Raw genomic sequence first — 25,062 nt, 5'->3', positions numbered from 1 at the left:
AGGGGTCAAGAGATATTGATAGTCAAATTTTAACAGGAAGTTTAAAATGAATAAAAGTGCATTTTATTTTATTCTAAAGTTATAAATTTAGTTTTCAATGTAAATGCAATCTTAATAAAATATCTGAAAAATGATTGGTATTGTTTTCCCTTTAATTAACAGTTGAATTAAAAAATCGGGACTTTTATTGAAAGTCAATAAATACAAATGTAATTTATTTTATTCTAAATTTACAAAGTTATTTTATAATGTAAATGCAATCTTAATAAAATATCTGAAAAATTATAGGTATTGTTTTCCCTTTAATTTAACATGAACAGGTGAATTAAAAAATCGGGACTTTTATTATGATAAAAAAACCGGAAAACTGAAGGAACTGAAAGTCAATAGTGAAAGTTACCTCACCTGTGTTTTTGCATCGAATAGTTGTTAAATCTTAGTTTAAAGAAGTGTAACATTGGCTGAAATAAGATTTAACATCATATTCTTTCTTTCTATGCAGGATTGGAAAGAAAAATGGAAAGGTTAGTGCATGTTTAAGCGTAATTATAGTGTAATTATATGTGTAATAGTGTCAGGTGTAAAACGATTTGAAAATGAAAGTAAAAATAAGCATTCAGCGATCTTTCAAAGGTAGAATAACATCAATAATAATAATTGTTAGGGTTAGTGTAAGTTTAGTGTGACAAATCTTGTAGTTAATCTGATTTATTTGTGTTTTTACATATCAACGATCTTTTTAAGGTTGATTAAAAAAATAAATAATAATGTTTAGTGTGTTTTTGTTGCATTTTGGATGAGTAATATTGTAGTGTAACATGTAATTACATTTGCAATAGTGTATTGTATAAAACGAATTAAATATGAAAGTAAAAATAAGCATTCAGCAATTTTACAAAGGTTGAATAACATCAATAATGGTAATGGTTAGGATTAGGGTAAGTTTAGTGTGAATATCTAGTAGTTAATCTTTTTTTATTTGTGTTTTGTCATATCAGTGATCTTTTAAAGGCTGATTAACACAAAAAGTAATGTTTAGTGTGTTTTTTGTTGTATATTGGATGAGTAATAGTTTAGTGTAACAACACATATAGTTAATTTATGTTTAATTTTTCTTTTAGTGACGAAAATAATCCTTTTCATGTCGCTGCGGAGGAAAACACAAGAGGACTGCTGACGTCCTGCTTTAGTTTTCCAAACACAGAGCAGTTCCTGAGGGACGAGTCGGTCCATATACCACTCTTTCCATCAATAGTGGATGAGGCCTTCAAAGAATTGAGGTACTCTTTTGACTTTGATGGAATTGTGGTACAGGTGTCGGACCTGAGCCAAATAACGGCTGGCATACATTATCTTTTTGTGGGGAAAGTAGATGGGCAAAAAGTAAGTAATCACTGGCACTTGCTGAAGAAGCACATGGACCTTCAGCGCCACACTGCCAATGGGGTGAATGCTTTACGCAAAAGTGTGGGTGTAAACCTTGGTTTTTTGGATGGGGGTTACTTTCTTAACATAACATGTGTCCCTGCTAACCCCAACACAGCTCATCCAATGTTTCAGAGTGAGCTAATTGTCAAGGCCCATGCCATTGGTCTCATTAATGCATTGTTTCAGAACTTCTCTGAACGTCTGAAAAGTCTGCCACCAAAGGATCTGCAGAGACCAACGATTCAAAAAAACAGTTTGGTCACACTAGGCAGGTTGAATATTTTACACCAGGACCAAAAATTCATCCTGCAACTATTCCAGCAGTCTATTCCATGATAATGACCATCACACAATTTGGACAGAAGGATGAGAGGCGGTTCGATGTAAGCAGCCTAGTGTCCAAAGATGGGATTGCAAATGTGTCCTATCATGTAGCATGTAACATCTACCCACGGGACCAATCAATTGACCTATTTTGGTCACGGTCTGGCTTACAGGAGGTTGTGGGACAGCGTGGGAGTCTGTTTCCAGTATATGGTATGGCTGAAACAGTAAACTTCCAAACCAACATCGACCACAAGCCACTTGATGTCGGAAGAACACTTTCTCAGGTGTTTTGTGAGGCTAACCGCAAACTCAACTTCTTGCAGCTTTATGCAGTGACTCCTCACACCCATCAGGCCACCCCAGCGAAGCATCCAGTGAGCAGAGTCATCACAACATGTGATTTACACATTCAGAAACACCGTAAGATGCTTCTCAGCGATGCCAAGAAGTACGTTGATCATTTAGAAGACTTAGCTGTAAAAACAGACACCCGAACCTTTGTGAGGATTGAGGGTGTCTTCCTGGCTTGTGAAGATTTCCCTGAGGTCGTAGGAGCCGCAAGTTTCTTCGATCAGATGATGCTGGATAACATGCTGGAAGTTTTCCCAATGCTGACACCATTTAAGGATAACAATGATGGCTTGGGCATAAGGAACATCATAGTTCCGGTTGCCTGGTACCTGAGGAACACTCTCTCTGATCTTCTGAAGAAAGAAAAAGGATTGGGTGGATTCGAAAGTTCATGGAAGGCTTTCCAACTGGAACTGGCTGCTGAGCAGTTTTTTTTTGGACGGCCAATTTGTCCAAAAACCAGACAGTATGCCTCACCTCTTGGTGTTTGCTGTATCAATGACAACAGTTTGTCACGGGTGAGGGGATTTCATTTCCATTTTCTGGGGCTTCTTCAGTCGACAATTGGCCAAGTCCCTTACTCTAACTTCTTTGCTTCCCTAACTTACTTGCTGCACAGCATAAATGACAGACAAACTTCAGCAAATGTCCTTTAAATGCTTTAATCACGGCCGGGAGTTCTCAAGCAGTTCTCAGAGAATCTCAGCCACATAGAATAATACATCAGGTTTTATAGGATAAAGACATGACACATAAAAACAAAAACATTGTGCCTAACTCATGACTTTAACATTGTCACCATCTATTAATATGATTGGTTCCATTGGTGAAGCGATCCAAATATTCTGTGTGCTGATTTGCAGGAGGAAATGGTTGGGGAGACGCAGGGAGCAAGGATTGTGTGTTATGCAAAGAAAGTTGGAGGTTAATAAATAATTTTGCAATGTGCTGCTGTTGTGTCTGGTCAAGCAAATGTTTGTGCTTTGTTTCTGTTTGATATAATTGTAAAGCTTATGTTCTGGTCTATAACTCCTCCCTGAACTTCCCGCTGCCCTGTATCTTGCTTTCTCATTGGCTGTTGTCAGGGGATCTGAACAGAGGACTTAATCACTGAGATAAAGTGAGTTTATTAGAATCGTGGGAAATACGACCTGCAAGGTTAGTGACACAAGTGCTCAAATGGTAAGGTGAAGTGAAGGATCTCCAGAGCTGTCCGTAATGCTCATTGGACACACAGGCTGAGAACACCACCTCAGACGGAGAACGAGAGAGAGAGAACAGCCAGGAAATAATCAGCTGTCACTCCTCGTCTAAGTGTCCTGGGAACAGTGGCGAACAAGGTAAGACATAAAACATAACCAGCACAGATCCACATGAGACAAAACCTTTAACGATCTACTGACAACCAGGGGCAGACGCAGCAGAGAATATAAAGGAAAATGGAACAAGCGACTGCTGTGGGAAATCAGCTCGACTGATCTGTGCGCAGCTGCGCAGAATCAGCACTGATTGCCCAGGTCACAAGATGCAGAAAAAGACAGGACAAACACAGACAACTGGGGGAAGTCTATGATGCACCCTGAACCGTGACAGTACCAGGTGGATATTCTTAAACTGGGGGGTTCATTTTAGATGAACTGACACCGGACTGAGCACCTTAGTGATAGGAAACGGTCCAATAAATTTGGGTACCAGTTTACGTGAGAGAAGTCTGAGGGGAATGTCCTGGGAAGACAACCAGACCTTCTGACGACACACATAAAGTGGGGGCTTAGTATGGTGACGGTCCGCTGACGCCTTATTCCTGTCACCAGTCCGAGTGAAGGCTCCTCTGGCGATCCTCCATGTACGGAGGCATCTCTGAATGAACGCATGTGCGGATGGAACAATGGCGTTGGATTCCTGGGAGGGGATTAAGGGTGGCTGGTAGCCTAAACAGCACTGGAAGGGAGACAAACCCATAGACAAGACCAGGAGGGAGTTATGTGTGTACTCGATCGTGGTTAATCTGGAACTCCAAAACGACACTTCCACAGATGCCACACAGTGCAAGACCCTCTCCAGATCCTGGTTGGCACGTTCGGCCTGACCGTTAGTCTGCAGGTGATACCCGGAGGAGAGACTCGCAGTTGCCCCCAGCTGTCGACAGAACTCTGTCCAAAACTTAGACACAAATTGGGGGGGACACCATCAGAGACCACGTTCATCGGGAGACAATGAATGCAGAAAATGTGGTTTAAGACAACAGTCGCTGTATCCCTCATGAAGGCAATTTGGGCAGGGGAACAAAATGAGCCGCCTTTGAGAACCTGTCCACCACAGTGAGGACTACCTTGTTGCCACTAGAACGAGGTAGGCCGGTAACGAAGTCCAAAGCTATGTGTGACCAGGGCCTCGAAGGGACAGACAGCAGCTGGAGTAACCCTGCCGGGGATCGATTGGAGCCCTTACCCGCAGCACAAACTGGACTGTCCGACGCATACTGACGAGCGTCCCACGCCATGGACGGCCACCAAAACCGCTGCTTGATTAAACTGCACATATGAGTCGCTCCTGGGTGGCAAGCTAGTTCGGAATTAGTGACCCCACTGTTGGACGCTAGTTTGGACTGATTCCAGCACAAACAACAGGCTCTCAGGCCACCCCGCGGGAACCGTGACGTTGCGCAGCGCAGTGCGTACTCTGGACTCCACTCCCCAGGTGACCACCGCTACCACCGGACCGGGAGGCAGAATGGTCACAGGGAGGGTGGGTTTAGCCTCGGCTTACCACCCTTGGCTCCCGGGCGATAGGAGATGTAAAGTTGAAACGACCGAAAAACAGTGCCCAGCGAGCCTGTTGAGAATTTGGTTGTTTAGTGGTGCCAATGTACTATAAGTTCTTATGATTGGTCCAAACAACAAAAGGGACCTCCGCGCCATCTGACGAGATGGAGACATCCATTCATAGAAAAACGGCCTCTGCTCTCCTTTGAATCATAAACTTCAGAAACGACTCAATGTGTCCAAGTTTTTTGAATCACTGTTTAACTTACTGGATAGTTAGATGCCAGAGAAATCTAATAAGGCCAGTACAAATAAAATTTGTTGGAACCATTTTATTCCAGCTTTAAATGTCGCTCTGGGCATTTAGTGTGTACAACATACAGTATTGGCCCTAAATGTAAGCAGGATTGGACGACAGCTGATCACAGGATTAAGATTTACATTTACATTTAATCATTTATCAGACGCTTTTATCCAAAGCGACTTACAAATGAGGAGAGCAATAGAAGCAATTAAACTAACAATAGGACAACAATATATAAGTGATGTGACCATTCCCAGTTTTGTCCAACGCAGTACACACATTTTTTTTTTTTTAAACAAAAAAAAAAATATATATCTAAGTATTGCTGAAATAGATGCATCTTCAGGCGTTTCTTGAAAATGGCTATGGTCTCAGCAGCTCAGGTTGAGTTAGGCAGGTCATTCCACCAGCAGGGAACAGTCCAGGTGAAGGTCATTGAAAGAGATTTTGTGCCTCTTTGAGATGGCACCACGAGGTGACGTTCACTTGCAGAACTCAAGTTTCTGGATGGCACGTAAGTCTGGAGTAATGAGTTTAGGTAAAAGGGAGCAGAGCCAGTGGTTGTTCTGTAGGCAAACATCAGTGCCTTGAATTTGATGTGAGCGGCTGTTGGCAACCAGTGCAATTTAGTGAGGAGAGGAGTGATGTGTGTCTCTTCGCCTCGTTAAAGACCACTCTGGCTGCGGCATTCTGGATCAGTTGCAGAGGTTTGACAGTGATGCTGGAAGACCTGCCAAGAGAGCATTATAATAGTCCAGTCTGGATAGAACTAGCACTTGGACAAGGAGTTGTGTAGCTTCGATAGGAAGGGCCTGATCCTCCTAATGTTGTATAAGGCAAATCTGCAGGACTGGGCAGTTCTAGAAATGTGGTCTGTGAAGTTCAACTGATCATCAAACGCAACTCCAAGGAGTTATGGATGACGAACCTAGCTGAATGGAGAAAAGAGTTTTGTAAGCAAACTGTAACTGGATCTGCATAATGTAAGATACCATTACTGCATACCAGAGAGCAAAAATAATTTATATTATTGTAGCAGTATTATAGTAATCTGCAACTAAGTGTGATTAGTCTATTATAGCACATACTGTATCTGATTTGTGTCTGCCCCACAAAGAAAAAGGCCTTTGAAAAATGTCGCTAGTAACCCTTTATGTCGCTAGTAACCACAATCAATGTCTTTTTTTTTTCAACACATCCCATAATTTAAAAAAATATTGGCCTCTACCAAATGGTTGAGATGGCACTTAAAGGTAGAAGAAATTGTATACACATTTTCATATGAACTATGAAAATATTAACTATAATACTAATTTATTTAAAAACTTAATCAAAATAAAATATTTGTGTATATTGAATCTACTTTATTTATTGAAGTATGCCATTAAATATTTCAGGTTTTCATTTTAACACAGGAAATGATATGTTTTCTTGTTTTTTAACAATAAACAAAAATAAATAACACATAACTAAAAGTAACAAAACCAAAGACATTACATTATTTCTGCATTCAAAAACAAAAACAAAAATAAATAGCAAAAGATTGTAATATAATGGCATTTTAGGCTTTTATGTTTCAATAAACACGCCGTCAAGTGTGGTAGAGCAACAGGATTTTCTTTTTCTTTGCCCATCATAATTTATGATCAAAACCTTTTCTAATCTTGACAAAACACATATTGTCAGAAAGGTCTGAGTCTCAAGGTTCCATATTTTGTGACAGAAGTGATATTTGGATAGAAATGTATTAATTTGTTACGGCAGAATGCATACAATTAAATTCAATGGAATGTATGTCACCCGGTGGCTATTTTAGGTAATACGCCTAAACAAAATCTCATGGGAACTTCAATCAACTTCAAATTTGGAACACAACTTGGTTAGATATATGGCTTTGATTTTATAGTAATTTTATAGTAAAAAATATTCTGTAACATATATATTGTATATAAAAGAAAAAATATTAAGTACAGTATATTTGATTTACTGTAAATTTAAACTAACATTACTTTTTCATACTTTCATTTTTTGAAGTGCTTTCACTTCAGCAATGATCTGCTGAATGTTTTCTTTAAAACAAGACCAAACTTAAGTCTATATTCCAAAGCATTTCCAAAACAAGTTTTAATAGTACATTTTAATGTCCATTCTTAAAAAATGGGGGTGACAGTTAACCATTATGTGACAAATCAACCGTTTGGTTGAGCATGTTTTTGAAAAATTATTAAAAACATACATACGTTTTTTCATGGCACCAAGTAACATAATTTTGTAAAGTTAGGGCTCTTACAGTGTAATATGTCAAAAAAATATGCTTACCTTGCAAAAACAGTTCACATGGCAGGAGTGATTTTTTTGTTTCTGAAATCCATGTTTGAGGAAGTGTTGTGACAAGTACTGTTGATTGACTGTGACATCTAGTGGATTTTCTTGGCACAACATACCTCACCCAGATGGTAGAGATGGCTCAATCAGCTTGAGTTAAGTTAGGTACTCCTCTCAATACAATATAGTGACTCAAAACCATTTGGTCGAGCAGCACCTTTGATTACATTAATATATAGCTTTTGTAATGTCTGGCTGTCTGTGTTCCACTCAACAGGAGACTGTGAAATGGCCTTCTTTGGGGGTGTGAGCTGTATTTTGGAGCCACTTGTTTTTGTTGCTCTCTCCAAGGCAAAAATGATCTCCTCTGATGGCACCAGTAAACCCTTCAGCAGCCAAGCAGACGGATATGGGAGAGGTGAAGGCTGTGGGATTGTTCTCCTAAAGCCTCTGAAAAAAGTAAACAATTAGACTGTCTCACATAAACACATCACTATAACAACAATGCACCTTATGATAAAGTACTATAACCAAGAAACAGAAGTAGTCTATGTTTTGACAGGCTCTCAAGGACCATGATCATATTTGGGGCACAATCAGCAAAACTGCAGTAAATCAGGATGGCCACAGCGTTAGCCCAATCACCAAACCATCCGTGGTACAGCAGGAGGAGCTGCTTAGAAAAATCTACTCAACAGAGACTGACCTGACTAGTGTCCAGTACATTGAGGCTCATGGGACTGGGACTCCAGTTGGAGATCCAATAGAGGCAGGTAGCATCTCAAAAGTCATTGCCAAAGCAAGACCTCAAAAGTCAGGGCCACTCATCATTGGTTCTGTTAAAGGCAATATTGGACACACAGAATCTGCTGCAGGTGTTGCAGGGCTCATAAAGGTTGTTTTGATGATGCAGCACGAAACCATAGTGCCATCATTGTTCTACTCCGTGGAAAACTCCAGCATAGACATTGAATCTCTCAATATGAAAATCCCCACCACAGCAGAAAAATGGACCAGTGACCGCAGAGCAGGGAGGTGTGCAGGAATCAATAACTTTGGGTTTGGTGGAACAAATGCACATGCAATTGTCAGACAATATGTTCAATCAAAAAAGCCAAAAGCTCAGCAGATCAGCAAATCCCATCAGTATTTTGTGGTCTCTGCAGCCTCTGAAAAATCCATGAAAAATATTATTGAAAAAATGGCAGAACAGATCAGTGCAGGGAATATATCAGATCTACAGTCTTTACTGTACACATCTGCATGCAGAAGAAGTCACTTGAAACACAAGTACAGGAAAGTATTTCAAACATCATCATTGGCAGACCTGAAAGAGAAACTTACTGCTGCTGTGGAGAAAAAGCTTGTACCGTCAAAGACAGACTCCAAGCTAGTTTTTGTGTTTTGTGGCAATGGTGTTACATATCAGGGTATGTGCAAGCAGCTCCTAAAACAAGAGCCAGTTTTCAGAGAGGAAATTGTGAAGATTGAAACTCTGTTGCAAAGCTATAGAAGTTTGAATCTGATGGAGATGCTGGAAAGTGAATCTGAGAAAAGTACAGAGCCGTCTGATCCAAAGATTGTCCAGCCTCTTCTGTTTGCTATTCAGGTTGCTGTTGTCAAACTCCTGAAACACTGGGGCATCAGTCCTGATGCTGTTTTGGGGCACTCTATTGGAGAAGTCGCTGCAGCTCATTGTTCTGGTTTGCTGTCACTTGAAGATGCAGTGAAAGTCATCCACTATCGAAGTTCTCTGCAAAGCACTGTGACAGGAGGGAAGATGCTGGTAGTCAGTAATATGGCTGTTTCTGAAATTTTGAAAATTCTTCCATCTTATTCAGGAAAGGTTTGTCTGGCTGCTTATAACAGCCCTCAGTCTTGCACCCTCTCAGGAGATGCAGATGACATTGACAGGCTGCAACAGAATTTGAGCAACTCAGCCAGTGGAAAAGATTTGTTCCTTCGCATTTTAGATGTACCTGCAGCATACCACAGTCACAAGATGGATCCTATTTTATCCAAAGTGGAACAGAGTATAGGCTCATTACAGGCACATCATTTGGAGGCAGAATTGTTCTCAACAGTGACAGGTGTTAGTTTGTGTTCTTCAGATTTTATTACTGGTGAATATTGGGCAAAGAATATCAGAGAGCCAGTTGAATTTGAGCAAGCTGTAAGGTCTGCAGCTAAAAACAAAAGGAGTGTGATATTTGTTGAAATTGGTCCAAGAAGATCTTTGCAGAGGTACATCACTGAGACTCTGGGAAATGACTTCACTGTGATTCCCTCAGTGCAGCCTGATAAAGATCACGAGACCATGCTTGATGTTGTTTCCAAACTGTTTGAGCTTGGGGTAAAAGTGGACTGGAAAATGTTCTACAAAGGTTTTGAGGCTGAACCAGTTCCCTATCCACGATACCAGTTTGATGATGTGAAGAGAGATGTCTTCACTTCACGTTTGCAGTTGATCAGTCCCACTGGCAACCATCCAGTAGTTACACAAATGGGTACAGACAGTTCAATGTTCAACTGTGATTTATCCTCTGAATCAGTGGCCTTCCTGCAGCACCACAAGCACAATGGGGTTGCCATCATTCCTGGTGCATTTTATGTAGAGTTGGGTTTGGCAACTTGCATGGCATACACAAAACCTAAGATTCCACTAAGTTCTCTGCAGCTCAGCATAACATTCCAGTATCCATTCGTTTTCACCCAGAATGCCCCAGATATAAAAGTACAGCTGGATCCATCTGACCAGGCTGATAACACATGTAACTTCAAAATACAGTCTACTTCTGCAGTCTATGCGTTTGGCACAGTAGAAGCAAAACCAGGTAGAAGTCCTGAAGAACAGTTCATTTCATTGGACTGTATTTCCAAAAGATGCACATCCCACATGACGACTGAAGAACTCTACAAGCATCTAAGTCAGACAGGATTTGAGTATGGGTCTGTCTTCAGAAATAATGCAGAGGTTTATTGTGGGGAAGAATACAGAGAGGCTATATCTATTGTGAAGATCCCAAAGGAATTACTGCCTCAATTACATGACTATCACCTTCACCCTGTGGTCTTGGATTATTTCATGCAAATTGTTCCTGTAACTATAGGGCATGACCTATCAGCAAGACCTCAATTTCCTGCACAAATAGAAAGCCTGACTGTTTTTGAACCATTGCAAGAGGAAATGGTTGTTTATCTGAGAGCAGTACATGTGGGAGAAGATGATTTTGACATTTGTGGCTGCTTAGCCAACAAACAGGGTAGGGTGTTAGTTGAACTCAGGCATGTGAAGATCAGATTGCTAGGAAGTCGTTCCCAAGTAGTCAAGGAGTACTTCTACCATAACAATTTCAGTATCATCTCTGAAGTTGCCAGATTTGATACACCAATTAAGGCACTGGTCTTTTCTGACCAGGTAGGAATTGGTAAAGCTTTGCAACAGTACTTGGACCCAACATCTAGATATGTGTCGTCTTCAAACAGTAACACACTGTTAGAATGCAGAGTGGAACTTTTTTTGTCAAAACTGAATATTTCAAGTGTAAAGAAAAACTTCCAGGAAATTTTGTTCATGTGGGGTGATGCAGACCTAACCTCTCTCGAATCAGAGAAGGTCTTGGACAGTATGGCAGGGTGTTGTGAGATTTTCAGAAAGATTGTTGGATATCTCAAGGCACTTAATTTCCCAGGTGATATCCGAGTAATAACCTATAAGTCTTCTGAGAGCTTAGTGGAGCACATAAACCCTGGGTTTGTTCTGTCAGGCATGATAAGAGCATGTGCAGCTGAGTTGCCAGAACTTTCCTTCCAGCTGATTGACATGAGCTCTGCCAATTCTGAAGACATCAAAGCTTTGGTTCAGGTCCTCAGATCATACCCCTGTAACAAATATCCAGAGCTAGTAGTGGAGGAGGGCAAAGTTCTCAAACCTGAAATCACCCACACACCTTTGCCAACCATGGCAATCTCTTCAAGAAACATCCACAAGTTGCAAAATGAAGACTTAATTTTGCAAACATCTGACCCATATATAATGACAAATCTCTCAGCAACAAATATGGATAATCATACTGAACTGAATCAAGGAAAACACATTGAGCTTAAACTCAGTCAAATCTGTGTTCATTCATCAGATTACTTTCCAGTCAGCATTTCTGACCTGAAGTATGGCCAGACATTGTATTGGAACAAGCACACAACTAAAAATCATAAGCTCTTAGCCCTTGACTTCAGTGGCACTGTCACGTCTGTGGGTAAAGATGTCAGCAAATTTAAAGTTGGTGATCATGTTGTGTCTTGTTACCCTGTGGCTGCCACATCTAAAGTAGCTCTCCCAGCAGCTGTTTGCTGCAAAGCAAAAAGACTTTCATTCCTGAATGACGTGCCTTGTGTCTCTTTTATGGTACTGGCTTGGGAGATCTTACATGAGGCTTTACCCAAGGCTAAACAGCAAAGGAAACTGGGTATTTTCTCCACTGTTCCTGACTCAGCTCTGATGATTGTCTTAATTGCAATTGCAAACAGATCTGGTTGGAATGTCAGAGTGAGCACCCAGGCTGATCAGCTGTCTTGTGATTTTAGTGAGGTTGTGGGAGCTGTTCTTCTACCTCCATATAATGTAAAAACCGTTGAAATAGCAAGCAGTGTTAAAGGCATCAAAGACATTGTGTTTGTCTGTGACAACCAGGCAGATTTCCCATTGAATTCAAAGACATTCAGTACAAATGAGGAGGTCTTCTTCCATGTCCTTTTCATGTCCCAAATAATGCAGAAATGGTCTCTGCAGACACAAATGCCACAAATCTACCGTTGGCTGAAATCCTTGGATTTGGACAGAAAGTTATTGTCTTTAGACACAACAGCTGTTCAAAGAGTGAAATCTGAAGACATTGATCTTATGTCTGTAAAAGAATCTGAATCATACTTCAGATGCCAGATCCTACCCATTATAGTCCTGAATAGTGAAGCCAAAGACCAGCTGTCTGACATTCCAGTGATGCTCAAACACAGTCTATTCCAGAAAAATTCAGTCTATATTGTCACAGGTGGTTTAACTGGGTTGGGCTTTGAGACAGTAAAGTTCATTGCTCAGAAAGGAGGAGGGAACATTGTCCTTCTGTCTAGGAGTAATCCAAACCCTCAGATGCAACAAGAGATAAGTCAGGTCAGTCGCCATTGGGGTTCTGTCATTAAATCTCTGCCCTGTGATGTTTCAGTTTCTGAGCAAGTGGACCAGACAATTGTTAACATTGGAAAACTATTTCCATCCAGTCCCATCAAAGGGGTGTTTCACAGTGCGGTTGTCCTGCATGATGGGCTGATTGAACGTCTTGACAAATCTCTTTATGAGAAAGTCATGAGGCCAAAAGTAAACGGAGTGATTAACCTTCACCGTGCTACCATACAGTGCAATCTGGATTACTTTGTGTGTTATTCCTCCATCGCTGCCTTCATTGGCAATGCCTCACAATCTAATTATGCAGCGGCTAATACATTCATGGACACTTTCTGTCAGTATCGCAGAAACATTGGGCTTTCTGGACAGTCCATTAATTGGGGGGCTTTGAATCTTGGCCTTCTTCTGAACAAAGTCCATTTCCAAAGATTTCTGGAGGCAAAGGGAATCATGCTTTTGGAGATTCCAGAAATCCATGAAAGTCTTGAGCAGTGTCTCTTGATCAACAAACCTCAACAGGTTGTATGCAGATTCAATTTTAAAAACAGCTGGAATAACATCTTCAGTCAGAACAAATCACTGAATGTACGCTTGTTCAAAATAGCACAGGAAGCCATCACTAAAGCTGGAGTGTTCATATCTAGAACTGAACAACCCATGATGTCATCCCCACCACGTGATTATCTGAGGTTCATGATTAGTGAAACGACTGGTGTTGAGATGGACGAGCTGAATGATGATGTTCATCTTTTCGATTTAGGTATTGACTCAATGTTAGCCATGACTCTGCAGAATGTTCTCTTCAATGATAGAGGTGTGAATGTCCCTTTAGTGACTCTTCTGGATCCAAATAGCACACTGGAAACTCTCACTAAAATCCTGGAGGAGAATTGTGTTGACGGATATCAGAGTGAAGATGAGAGCAATTCCACATACTTATAATGGTGATTTGTATTTCTCCACAGCAGTCTTTTTGAAGCCTCAAAACAAATAATATTGTTTTAGGAAATTCATGAACTTTTGAAGTGAAATGGGTGTATAGTATGTTTTGTACTACAGTACTTGATTAAACAATCCACCTTTCTGAATAAGGTATTTAGCAGATTTTCCACATTTCACCAAACTCTGTTGTTTCTGGGTGGCATATTTCAGGATTCCTGCATCCTCTGTATTAACAGTAGGCCTACATATCATTATGATAAATTAGGTTATGCAGAAAATTCTGACTGCGGACTTAACATTGTTCATCTTTGTTTTACACTATAAAAATTGATCACCTGAAATTGTTACCTTAAGGAGCTATTTTTATCTGATTTAGGTTGATTCAGTGATGTTAAATAATATCTTTGACTTGAATTAATTTAGATAGTACCAATTTTACAGTGCAATTTATGTTTTGTTCATCAGGTCACACTAGGTATAAATGAGAAACAAACTTCTTCTAGAGAGCTTTCTGTGTCTATTTGACTGTACTTGAAACCTTACCTGTTTGTGTGGCACATACTGACATGCTTGTTCTTTTTTCAGCATATTGAGACAATGTAATATTCAAACTAAAGAAATCATGATGAAGGCATTTTTAAGTTTGGTCTGAGGTAACAACAAAGACTAAATGAAGTTGTATGAAAATAATTTTAAATGAATGAAGATATCTAATAGTATCAGTAAGAGTTGTTTTATTTCCAAAAGGCATTATTGTTTGTATTCTGAACAATGTTTAAAATATTAATAATGGTATGCTTGCACTTCCTGCATAGTTTTAGGCTTTCTGGGGTAATTAGTAGCATCATGTTCATATTTTACAAAGAAAGTGTTGAAATAAAATGAGATGTCAATATGGTATGATCATTTATCAGTAAGACTACAATGAAAGCAGTAAGGAATGTCATAGAAATTTGCCCATTTCAACTTTGCAAGATATATTTGAGGAAGAGATGGTTTGGCCCGATAGGCCTTTCATAAGGTGTATGATAAAATAAAGAACAGTGAAGTATATGCATCCAGCAACCCTGTTACTCAAATCTCTGCAAAATAAAGAAATGGAATGAAAAAAGTCGGTAAGACTTTCTATGAAGCTTGTTTTTATAATGCATTATACGGGTACTCTCAATGCATTACAATAGATGCATATTGCCTTATAAACAATCTTTGAATATGTTGTATCATCTGATAAATAATAACAACAATTACAATACATTATAGTACTTGCCTATTTGTGGTTATAACTTTTAAGAATACAATGCATTATTACACCAGATGACGCCTACATTCATAATGCATCATAAAGGTATTCTTAATGCATTATAATGCATGCATAATGCCCTATAAACAACCTTATACACAACATACACGACACAACATTTAGAGAGTGGATGGAAGACATACAAAATGGATATATGGCGCCACCATGGAAACTGGACAGTAAACTTTTGAAAGAGCACCTCAAGTACATTGAATGGGAATACTGGCTTGCCAGGAACCAGCCCTTGCAAATTCTTGGCCGCCCTAATATATGACATTAGAAAATGCAACTTGCATGAATGTGGTTTAACAGACTGTAAAATAACATATTTTTGAGAACTCTTGTGCACCTCAAACTGTATATAACTGTTTATATTGTATATTTAAATTAATTTTTGCTTATCATTTTTAGGACAAGACCAAAAATAGGCAATAAGCTGTACATAAATACAAATATTTTATAGTGTGTGTTAGTCCAGCAGGGGGTGCTCACCCTGTGGTCTGTGTGGGTCCTAACGCCCCAGCATAGTGATGGGGACACTACTCTGTCAAAGAGCACCGTCCTTCGGATGAGACGTTAAACAGAGGTCCTGACTCTCTGTGGTCACAAAAAATCCCAGGATGTTTTTCGAAAGCGTAGGGGTGTAACCCCAGTGTCCTGGCCAAATTTGCCCAGTGGCCTCTGTCCATCATGGCCTCGTTATCATCCCCATATATATATATATATATATATATACTAATTGGCTTCATCACTCTGTATAGAAAACTGTTGACTTTCAATCAGTTTGGGTTTGCCAGTGGGGGACTAGTTCACCACAGATGTCCGGTTAGAGACATGAAGAAGCAGCAGAAAGTTTTCTTTGTAGCTTTATTTTCTCCACAACAATTCCATAATGCTTCAATAAAGGTTTAGCACATAAGTGCAGATGAGTACATTCGTGAGGCCATGAGTATGGGTGTGTTCTAAAACAAAGCATACAATATATATATCAATATAACATAACATGAACAATTCAATAACAAGATAAATACATACAATGAGATGTAGCAGAAATGCTTCCATGAAACATAAGCAAAATCATGTGAATACGTGAACACAAATGATATCCCTACTTCTATGTGAAGCATCCCCAAACAAGGAGCAGACAAAACAGCACCAAACAAACAAATGCATTTCATCAAACAGTCAACATGAGTTGAAATACATAAACCAACTTACTTGTATTCTATACGCACACGCACACATCAATGGCAAGAAAGCATAGAGTCCTTTTGCTACACTCACTCCATGCAGAGCTATTTACTACTAATGCTAATCAATGCCACCTGCTGGAGATGGGCGGAGCCTAGTGTCTTCACGTTGCTGCTTTGACAGCATGCTCTGACATTGGCTGATTGCCAGAGCAAATCTCACAGACTCAAATACAGAATACACTTGCAATGGGCCTTTTTAACAGCCGCCCCCAGATTTCTAAAGAATGAGGAAATCTGTCCATTATAAAAAGGTCAGTCAAATTATAGTCTGGAATCTCAGGCAGTTGTATAACCTTAGCCACAGGTCGCACATAAAACTTGTCCTTAATTCTCACTTCAACAGTCCTGACTTTATTATCCACCCCAGGGAATACTTGCGAGATCTGACCAGTGGGCCACAGGGCCCTGGGAAATTGAGGGTCCACAATCATAACTGTAGTTCCAACCTTGATATCGGGTGACTCTCGTTGCCACTTGCTACAAGTCTGAAGGTCAGGCAAATAGAACTTGATAAACCGCTTCCAGAAGTGATCTGCTAGGACTTGGCTATGACGCCAACGACATCGACTCAGTATTTCACTTTGAGGGTATATCACTTGAGGAAGGGACGAATCAGGCCGCCCCATAAGGAGCGAATTAGGAGTGATAGGAATTGGATCAGAGGCATTCGAGGAGGTATACTCCAGGGGTTTAGAATTTAATATCCCTTCGATCTCAACGAGTGTAGTGAGAAGAGTTTTCTCGGGTATAGACTGAGTTCCCAGAGTGACCTGTAGAGCTTGTTTCAGGGAACGAATCTCCCTTTCCCAACACCCACCAAAGTGTGGGGCATGAGGTGGGTTGAAATGGAAGATAATCTGCTGACTGGCAAGTTGTTCCTGAAGCTCTGGAACTAGTTCACCAAATGCCTGCCGTAGCTCCCTTTCCCCTCCTTTAAAATTCGTACCTTGATCACATAAAACTTCCAAAGGCTTCCCACGTCGGGAAATAAAACGCCTAAGGGCCATAAGGAAGGAGTCTGTATCAAGTCTTGGAAGGAGGTCGATGTACACCGCACGAGCAGTCATGCGCTTGAACAAAATACCCCAGCGCTTCTCATTTCTCCGTCCAATTTTTACTATGTATGGCCCGAAACAGTCAATACCAGTAGAATAAAATGCGGGTTTGAAGAGACGTAATCTGGCTGGAGGCAGATCTGCCATTCTGGGTATCTGTTGTGTCGAATTCTGTCAGGGGGGTCTACCTGAGAGTGGCACCTCCCTCGCTCCAGCTACACCTCAAACTCGACGTCAACGAAGAAAGGGTCACAATAGGAAGCCTGTAACTAAGCATGTCACTGACGAGCTTTCTGGTTTACTAAAACATATGACTGTCTAAAAATATTGTTTTGAATAAAGAGTTTATTGTCCATCTCTGCCTCTCTCAAGTCACATGAGAGAGCAGTGACAAGGGTCTTTGTCCACACATACAAAGGAACTATTGTACCTTCGGAGGAAAAGCCACTGACTTGACAGTCAGGCTTGTACAGGAATAGTATGTCAGACACTTGCTGGGATCAGCAGTTGTACATGTGATATTGAAATAAGCAGTCATGTGCCTTACAGTAAATATGATGAAGACACCTCAATTCGGACTATAAAAGAAGAGACCTGGACAGAACTCACTTGCTCTTCCTTGCAATCTCCAGTCCGGAACGCCAGCAGTTTTCGGATGCAAGAAGCTTTAAGCCTAGCTAATATTACTCTGTTAGTTTAGTACTCTATTATAATCTGTAACAAGTATATCTTTCATTTTGATTCTTTTAATAAATATTGTTAAACATTTATTACAATCATCTGACTGGAACTTGGATTTTTGAGTACGTGTCACCTTCTTCCACCTGGATCAGGAAGATCCTAGCTGGAGGAAAACTACAAGAGGGTGAGCATTCTTTTCTGATATAAGAATAATAACTGTGAGATTTGATTGATTACAAAGCCTAGCCAAAGAGGCAGCTTACGACAGGGTTATTGTTGTATAGCGAACACGGTTGAAGAGTACCTAAACAGGTAGACTTATACTACAAAGGGGAAATCTATTATCTTTATAATTTATTATCTTTATAATAGAATACGAATTTGTAGAGACTGATCGCTTAACTCTTAAAGCACGACTAAAGGATAGGCTCTTTAGTTACCGTGGGATTATCCATATATCCTGGATAGGATGTAGGATGATTTGGAACGGTATTAATCGTGAAAATTTTTACAGTTGCTTTTTACGAAGCTTCTGACACTCTAAACAATCCTTGCGCTGATAACGTCAGATTGCTTCCCTACCCCGAAGGATCCAGTATTTTCTACGCATTTCTGCCAGTACTCTCTCAGGTCCTGGGTGAAGCAGCTTTGCATCATAGTCTTTAATAAGAAGGTTAGTGACAGGATGATGGGAATCCAGCACAATAGGATGCATCAACTCAGGCTCAATCTCTTCACAGCAGCGAAGACGACCTCCTACCCTAAGGAGGTGACTTACACAGTCAAGTTCGGGAGCAAGGCTAAGGAGCCGACTGTTGCTATTCGGTTGTTTCCCCGCTGTAAGTTGTGCCATATTGGAGGGAAAGCTTTCTCATTGGGCTTGCTGAAGGATAGCTATCTCAGCCTGTTGAAAGTCTTCAGTTGATAGATTGGCCCCATCCTCCCTGAGAGATTCTGCGATGGCTGTCAGTAATTCTTGAAAGGTCAGAAATTTGCTTAGATCGAGCATGGACAAGCGATGTGCAGTATTAGTCAGACCACAGAATGTAGAGTTTCTTAGTTCATCACTGTCAATAAAAGAGGATCAGGGTGTAACCTGCCACTGATCAGATGAGAGATGAAGGAATGGGGGCCCTGTATTCCAACGACTTTGTGGCCCTAGTTCTGCCAGCCTTTTCCCTCGGGTGATATCATCTGCCAGGTTACTATCTGAAGCCACATAGCACCATTCACAGTGGCTGGTAAGGTCCTGAATCTCTGTCACCCTTGTACCAACGAAAACCTTGAATCGACAGGATTCGGATCCAATCCAGGTCAAACCAGTGGTGGCATCAGTCCAAATGAAAACTTGTCGAATAGGCAAAGTCAATCTTCTGAAGGGTCTTAGCCAACTGCGCACCTGTCAGGGCTGCACATAGTTCTAGACGAGGTATTGACAGCTGTTTCTTAGGAGCCACTCTTGATCTGGCCACTATGAATGTGACCTCCACTTCTCCCTGCCGGTCTTCCGTTCAAAGATAGGCGACCGACCCATAAGCTGACTCAGACGCGTCACAGAAGATATGGATATCTCGCTGGCTGAAAAGATCATCCTTCGGTGCAGTACAATAGCATCTGGGTAAGACATCTTTTGTAAGTCACTAAGCTCCTCTGCCCATCTGTTCCAAGCATTCATCAAATCTTCTGGTAACCTGGGATCATCCCAATCTCTCCTTTTGTCCCATAGTCGCTGCACAATCACCTTGGCACGTGTGATGATGTAGCCAAGAGGATCATATTGACTGGCAAGCACCTTATATATATTGTGCATAGTAACTTCTTGGCACTTTACAGCACAGAGCTTATAGGACAAAGTATCAGTTTGACAGTTCCACTGCAATCCAAGCACTGATTAATGGTTTGAGGCATTACCCTTGAATATAAATTGCTCAGCACTGTCCGATCTGGATGCTGCTGGTAAGTGACTGATGGTGGAAGGCGCATTACTGGCCCATTGCCTGAGTTCGAATCCTCCATCTGCCAAAGTACTCTGCAACTGGTCTACCATGAACTTTGCTTCATCTACAGAGGGCAGACTTTGCAGGTAATTGTCTACATAAAATGCCTTCAGTACAGCATCATGTATCTTTTCACCAGGCTGACTATTTTCCAAGACATGCTTCTGCAAGGCAAAGACGGCGCAACATAGGCTACTAGTGGTCCCAAAGGGGAGAACTTGCCATTCAAAAAATCTGGACTGAACTTCTCTTTCTAGGTCTCTCCATAAGAAACGGAGAAGGGGTCGATCTTCAGGAAGTAGTAGTAGTAGTAGTAGTAGTAGTAGTAGCCTTTATTGTCACTAGTCACAAGTACCAGCGAAATTAGCCATCAACCTGTCCATACAAACATACATACAATATGACAAGGGGGTAGACAGAACAGGAAGACAGAGCATTGAGGAAAAAAAATACAGCATAACATGAGTAGAGGTGAGGAGAAAAAAAGGCAACCCCCAGACTATGCTCCTGTAAGGAGTACAGTTTGGGAACAGTAAAAAACACCTCAGCAACATTAGCACATAATCAGTACACAACATGAACACACAAGACTTGCAACAGGGGAGGGGAGTGGGGGATGGAGATAACCCAGCACAGGCAAGCAGCCATCCGGTCCTGCAGCCATTTTCGGCGCTGGTCACAGACCCGCCTGTCAGACTGGTGGTACAAAGCGTCGAAGGCGTGGGATTGGGGGTGGGGGAGGGTGATTGCATATCTGTGTACAGGGGCGATTCTAGGATTTTCATTTTAGGGGGGCTCAGCCCCCAATGAGGGTATGATTTAAAAAAAAAAAAAAAAAAAGTTAGTTTATGGTCTAATGCTCATTATTAACTAGTTTCATTAATTCATCCAGTAACATGCATATGGCACAGTTTTATGATCACTGAGGAACCGAATGTGAGGTATTTAGGGGGGTTCGGGGGCATGCTCCCCCGAGAAAATTTTGATTTCTCTTATCTACATATGTGCATTTAAAGATGTTTTGAAGGCCAAAGAAATTTGATAACAATAGCTTTAAAACATAGCAATAGCATGTGCAGGCAGCTGTTTTTTCTCTCTCCTCATCAGCATCACACTCTTTTTCTCTTTGTTTTTATCTTGCTCTGTCTCTTCCCCTCCTAAAGCTGAGCTTTGACTGATATAGGCTTTTCATTTTTGTCTGTCAGTGAAGAAAGTAAACATAGGGTCAACTGATAGGTTGATTTATGAATAATTTTTTCAGACAAAGCTACCAGGAAAGCTAGGTAACTAAGTTTATTAAATTCATTCACAATATGTACACATTCACTATTGATCTAGGCCTAATATATGGCCATAGACAGGGCTTTATAATCAAAGAGGTCATAAATTTGAGGTTGTTATGGGGTTAAACATTTTTCTGATATGTGCATTTCAAGACGTTTGAAGGCCAAAAAAGGATAAGAAATAGATTTAAAACCTGCTCTCTCCTCATCTCCATCACTCTTTTTCTCTCAGTCTCCTGATCTTGCCCTGTCTCTTCCCCTCCTAAAGCTGAACTTTTTTAATTTACTGAAGGCTACAAATTGTATTATATTAATTCTCAACATGTACACATGCATTATTAATCTTGTGCCTATGAAAACGGCTTTGTTAATGTTTCTTGTCCCCTCACAATGACATAATTACACGTTATATAGACCTATTTTCAGCTCAAAATGGCGAAATTAGACAAAAGTTTATTAGTTTTCTAATTATTTTTGTCATTTGTTTAACATTTATGACCTAAAAAACTGTCAAATATAAAATGTTTAGTTTAGCTACTTACATCTTCTTAACTCGCACTTGACCGTAAACTGAAGCGTCAGTCGTGCTGCTAAAATTCGCGCACAGCAGCTTCTGCGAACACGCATTTGTGTGGCCTACACTTAATCACAAATGTTTAGGGGGGCTAGGCAGAAGTTTAAAAAGGGCCTAGTGACGCCTATGGTTCTCACTCTGCGTGTGTTTCGCGCTGGATCACGGCCGTGCTGAGCGGTGCAGGTACAGAGGAGAAGTAGAAGAGAAGAGGATGACACCATTTGCTAAGCGTGGATGTTTTCATTTTCATCCTTACACATACATTTTAAACCACAAACTACGGAGTATGTTTTGGACATTATTTAACCTTGTCAAAGACGAATTTTTTTTTTTAGAATAACATTTCTTACTCCAAGTTTTAGGGGTGCTGAGCTCCTTTTTAGGGGTGCTGAAGCACCCCTAAAAAGGGGCTAGCCTCGCCCATGTCTGTGTATATGTAAGAGTTCGTGTATGTGTAGGCCTGGAGAGTCGCTACGCCTGGCATCCTAATCTAGGTGCCTCAGTCCGCAGGATGTCATAGCGATACACAGCAGTTGCCATGGAGTCAACCTTGATCAGGTCCCAGACAGAGTCAACAATCAGCAGGTGTCTGTGGGGAGTGGGGGAAGGAACACAAGAGCGTCTCGCTGCAGTGCTCTTCCGGGGGAGTTGTTGTTCCAGCAGCAGCCTCGGCCAAGGCCAGTGCTGGTTGAGGGGGGCCAAAAGCAGATAAGACTGGGGTTGTTTGGTCTTGGGACGAGTAGCCGCATTCCAATTTACACAGCTCCTGGTCCATTTTGGTCTCCAAAACGATCCATTTGCCTTTGCAAAGCTGTGAGCTTCTTCATGATGTTATCCATATTGTGGTTCATAGTCACAGTCTGAGTGCTGACAGCTCTGCCCACTGCTTCAATCATGACGGGCAGCCTTGTGGGGTTTTGGACAGCTGTCACCGTCTTCTTAATTCCTCGATAAACCAGGGCAATGCCTAATCCAAACAGCAGAAAACCTGTTATCATGGTTCCGAATAGGTAGAAGGAGGAAGGAAGGAATAGGAAGGAGTCTTATCTGGTGGAACATTCCTTTAATGTCGCTACTGATAGCGATAGAATGTTCTCTGAATCTTAGTAGCACAGCCAGTAAGGAGGAAGTCAGTGTAGGTCCTGGAAGTAACAGTTCATTGAGGTTGTTTCCTTGAAACTGGAATGAACAGTTGAAAACTACTCTATGTTTCCCATTATGTTCAACCATATGGTGTGGGATATACCAACTTACTGGATTTTCTTCGGCTCCTGACTGTAGTTCAGCAATGTAACCTGCCTGCTCAAGTCATTTAATCTCAGCCTGGTAGATAGCTGCTTGATCAGAAGACTTACTGAGGCGACGCTCTAGGCTTCTTAGATGAGGCATTACCGCTGCTTTGGGCGCATGAAGAGAGGGCATATTTTGAACTCTGAGCAGTGGGGTAACATATCGCTGAATCCCGTCGACTTGAACTCTGACAGTTTTTTGTTCCAGTAGGTTTAATGACTGCTGGTCACGTACTGATCTAGTACTTGTCCTCTCATCCCTCCAAGGAAGGACATCCATTTGCCAGAGTCGTTCAACTTGTTCATGCAGAATAACAGAAGGTGACAAACTTGTGAACAGACATTGTTGCTCTGTGAGGCTGTGTTGCAGAGCCTGAACTGGTCCTTGCAAAGTCCACCCAAGGAGAGTTCTAATCACTGCAGGACCTCCTGGTGGGCCCAAGCGAACTGGTTCGACTGGAGTAATTAAATTAGGGTAGTCTGATCCAATGAGCAAAACTGGATGAGCAGTTTTAAACTCTTGGAGGGGAAGTCCTTTAAGGTGACGGTACCTTTTCCATAAAGCCTTAACAGGATGACAGTGCACTCCAAGCCCCAGCTCTGGCGCAGTGAAAGCTCCGCTGATTGGATATACCTTGTCTGGCTGACAGGCTGGTGAAAGGTTGAAGGATACAGCCGCCCCATGCAGGACCTTTAACTCTTCTCTGACTGTGCGCAGAGGCAGGTCCTCCAGCTTACCTTTCAATTTCAGCTGGCTAGCCGCAGTGTGTAGTAAAATGCTCCTTTCGGAGCCATCATCAAGAATGGCGTAAGCTTTCATGGATCGATCTCCATTTCTCAGAATGACTTTACATATTTTCAACAGTACCTTCCGACTTCCTGGGGGCTTGTCAATGAATAATACATCGTTAGCGGCCTCCCACCTGATAGGGCTAGCAGATAGGTCCTCTCTTTCTACTGTTCTCTCCCTGCTCCGCGCATTAACTTCATGAAGAACAAGTAAGTGATGCCCATTACATGTCTTGCAGCGCATCTTAAGATTACACTCTGCCGATCTATGGCCCCGTCCCACAGTGCCAGCATCTGTTGTGGCCCTTAACCCTCTGAGGTCTGAGGGGTTTTTGGGGTCCTTGAGATGTTCTGACATGCCCTGACATTTGTGCTTTTTTCAGTTGCTTATAAACATATTAATGGCAAAGGTATAATTACACTCTATTTAGCACAAACAGGGCTACCATAATATGTGAGCAACATGCATGTACATGTTTGTATTTTTGAGAGAATAATGTTTATGCATGGTTATTGAAAAAACTAAAAACTAAAGTTTCTGAAATAAGGCCACAAAACACATACTAAATATGTGTCAATAAGACTTTTGACTAATTGATGTCTTTGCCTAGAGTTTTTTCTTCAAAATGATGTGAAAATCATCCTGCCCTTATCATTCATATAACACAATACATTGATTTAAATCTTGTAAAACACTTTTTGTTTGTAAAGGCAATATGCGCAAGGGGCGTCAACCATTCAACAGCATCATGCATATGTAGTGGTTCACACCTCAGGAGACAATGGGGCCCGCATACTTAATGAGCCATTCATTCAGGTGTGTCACCTATAGCCACAAGAAAGAATGCAAGAGCAATATATATACAGTATATATATATATATATATATTCTACCAAATTGGTTCACAGTTGGAAGCATGTCAATTTTTTTTTTTTTATTACAAATTTTGCTTGCAAATTGTATAATATCCAAGGAAAACATGTCTATTAATTGTGCAGTTAATTCTCATACTGTATTTTCAGTTTTGGAATATGTATCCTCTCCCCAAATTTGTCAATAATAAAACACAATAAAAATTATTTAAAGAAAATGCTTATATTTACCTTTTAAAATTTGTTTACATCTACCTTGTAAATATATATTTTTTTATTAAAAAGGTTACAATTACAACAACAATTGAAGTGTAATCTTTCTTTGTAAAAACTAAAGTATACATTTTA

At 40.9% G+C, this 25,062-nt stretch overlaps 1 protein-coding gene across 2 annotated transcripts; it reads left to right on the top strand.

Moving 5' to 3' along the window:
- Positions 1 to 260: 260 nt before the first annotated feature.
- On the top strand, positions 261 to 24,139 carry LOC309475793 (phthioceranic/hydroxyphthioceranic acid synthase-like). Of its 2 annotated transcripts, XR_014197853.1 has the most exons (5): positions 261 to 524; positions 1,122 to 1,280; positions 7,778 to 7,959; positions 8,063 to 20,372; positions 22,208 to 24,139. XR_014197853.1 is itself a non-coding variant. In XM_082138695.1 (4 exons), exons 3-4 carry the CDS (start codon positions 7,789 to 7,791, stop codon positions 13,619 to 13,621), a joined length of 5,730 nt encoding a protein of 1,909 aa, XP_081994821.1. In that variant the 5' UTR covers positions 261 to 524; positions 1,122 to 1,280; positions 7,778 to 7,788; the 3' UTR covers positions 13,622 to 20,677. The 2 variants fall into 2 exon arrangements, 1 of the variants encoding a protein (XP_081994821.1); XM_082138695.1 differs by lacking the exon at positions 22,208 to 24,139 and having other exon boundaries at positions 8,063 to 20,677.
- The last annotated feature ends 923 nt before the right edge of the window (positions 24,140 to 25,062 follow it).

The sequence above is a fragment of the Leuciscus leuciscus genome (assembly GCF_965113295.1).
Source record: "Leuciscus leuciscus genome assembly, chromosome: 15".
In the NCBI taxonomy this organism is placed as follows: Eukaryota; Metazoa; Chordata; class Actinopteri; order Cypriniformes; family Leuciscidae; genus Leuciscus; species Leuciscus leuciscus.
The sequence above is the reverse complement of the archived record's forward strand: the minus strand, read 5'-3'. Positions and strand labels throughout refer to the sequence as shown.

Excerpts from the sequence above, each read along its gene's own strand:
- LOC309475793 (XM_082138695.1), top strand. The coding sequence starts at position 7,789 with ATGGCCTTCTTTGGGGGTGTGAGCTGTATTTTGGAGCCACTTGTTTTT. Across the intron at positions 7,960-8,062 it reads TCCTAAAGCCTCTGAAAAAA|GCTCTCAAGGACCATGATCA; the intron begins GTAAACAATTAG and ends ATGTTTTGACAG.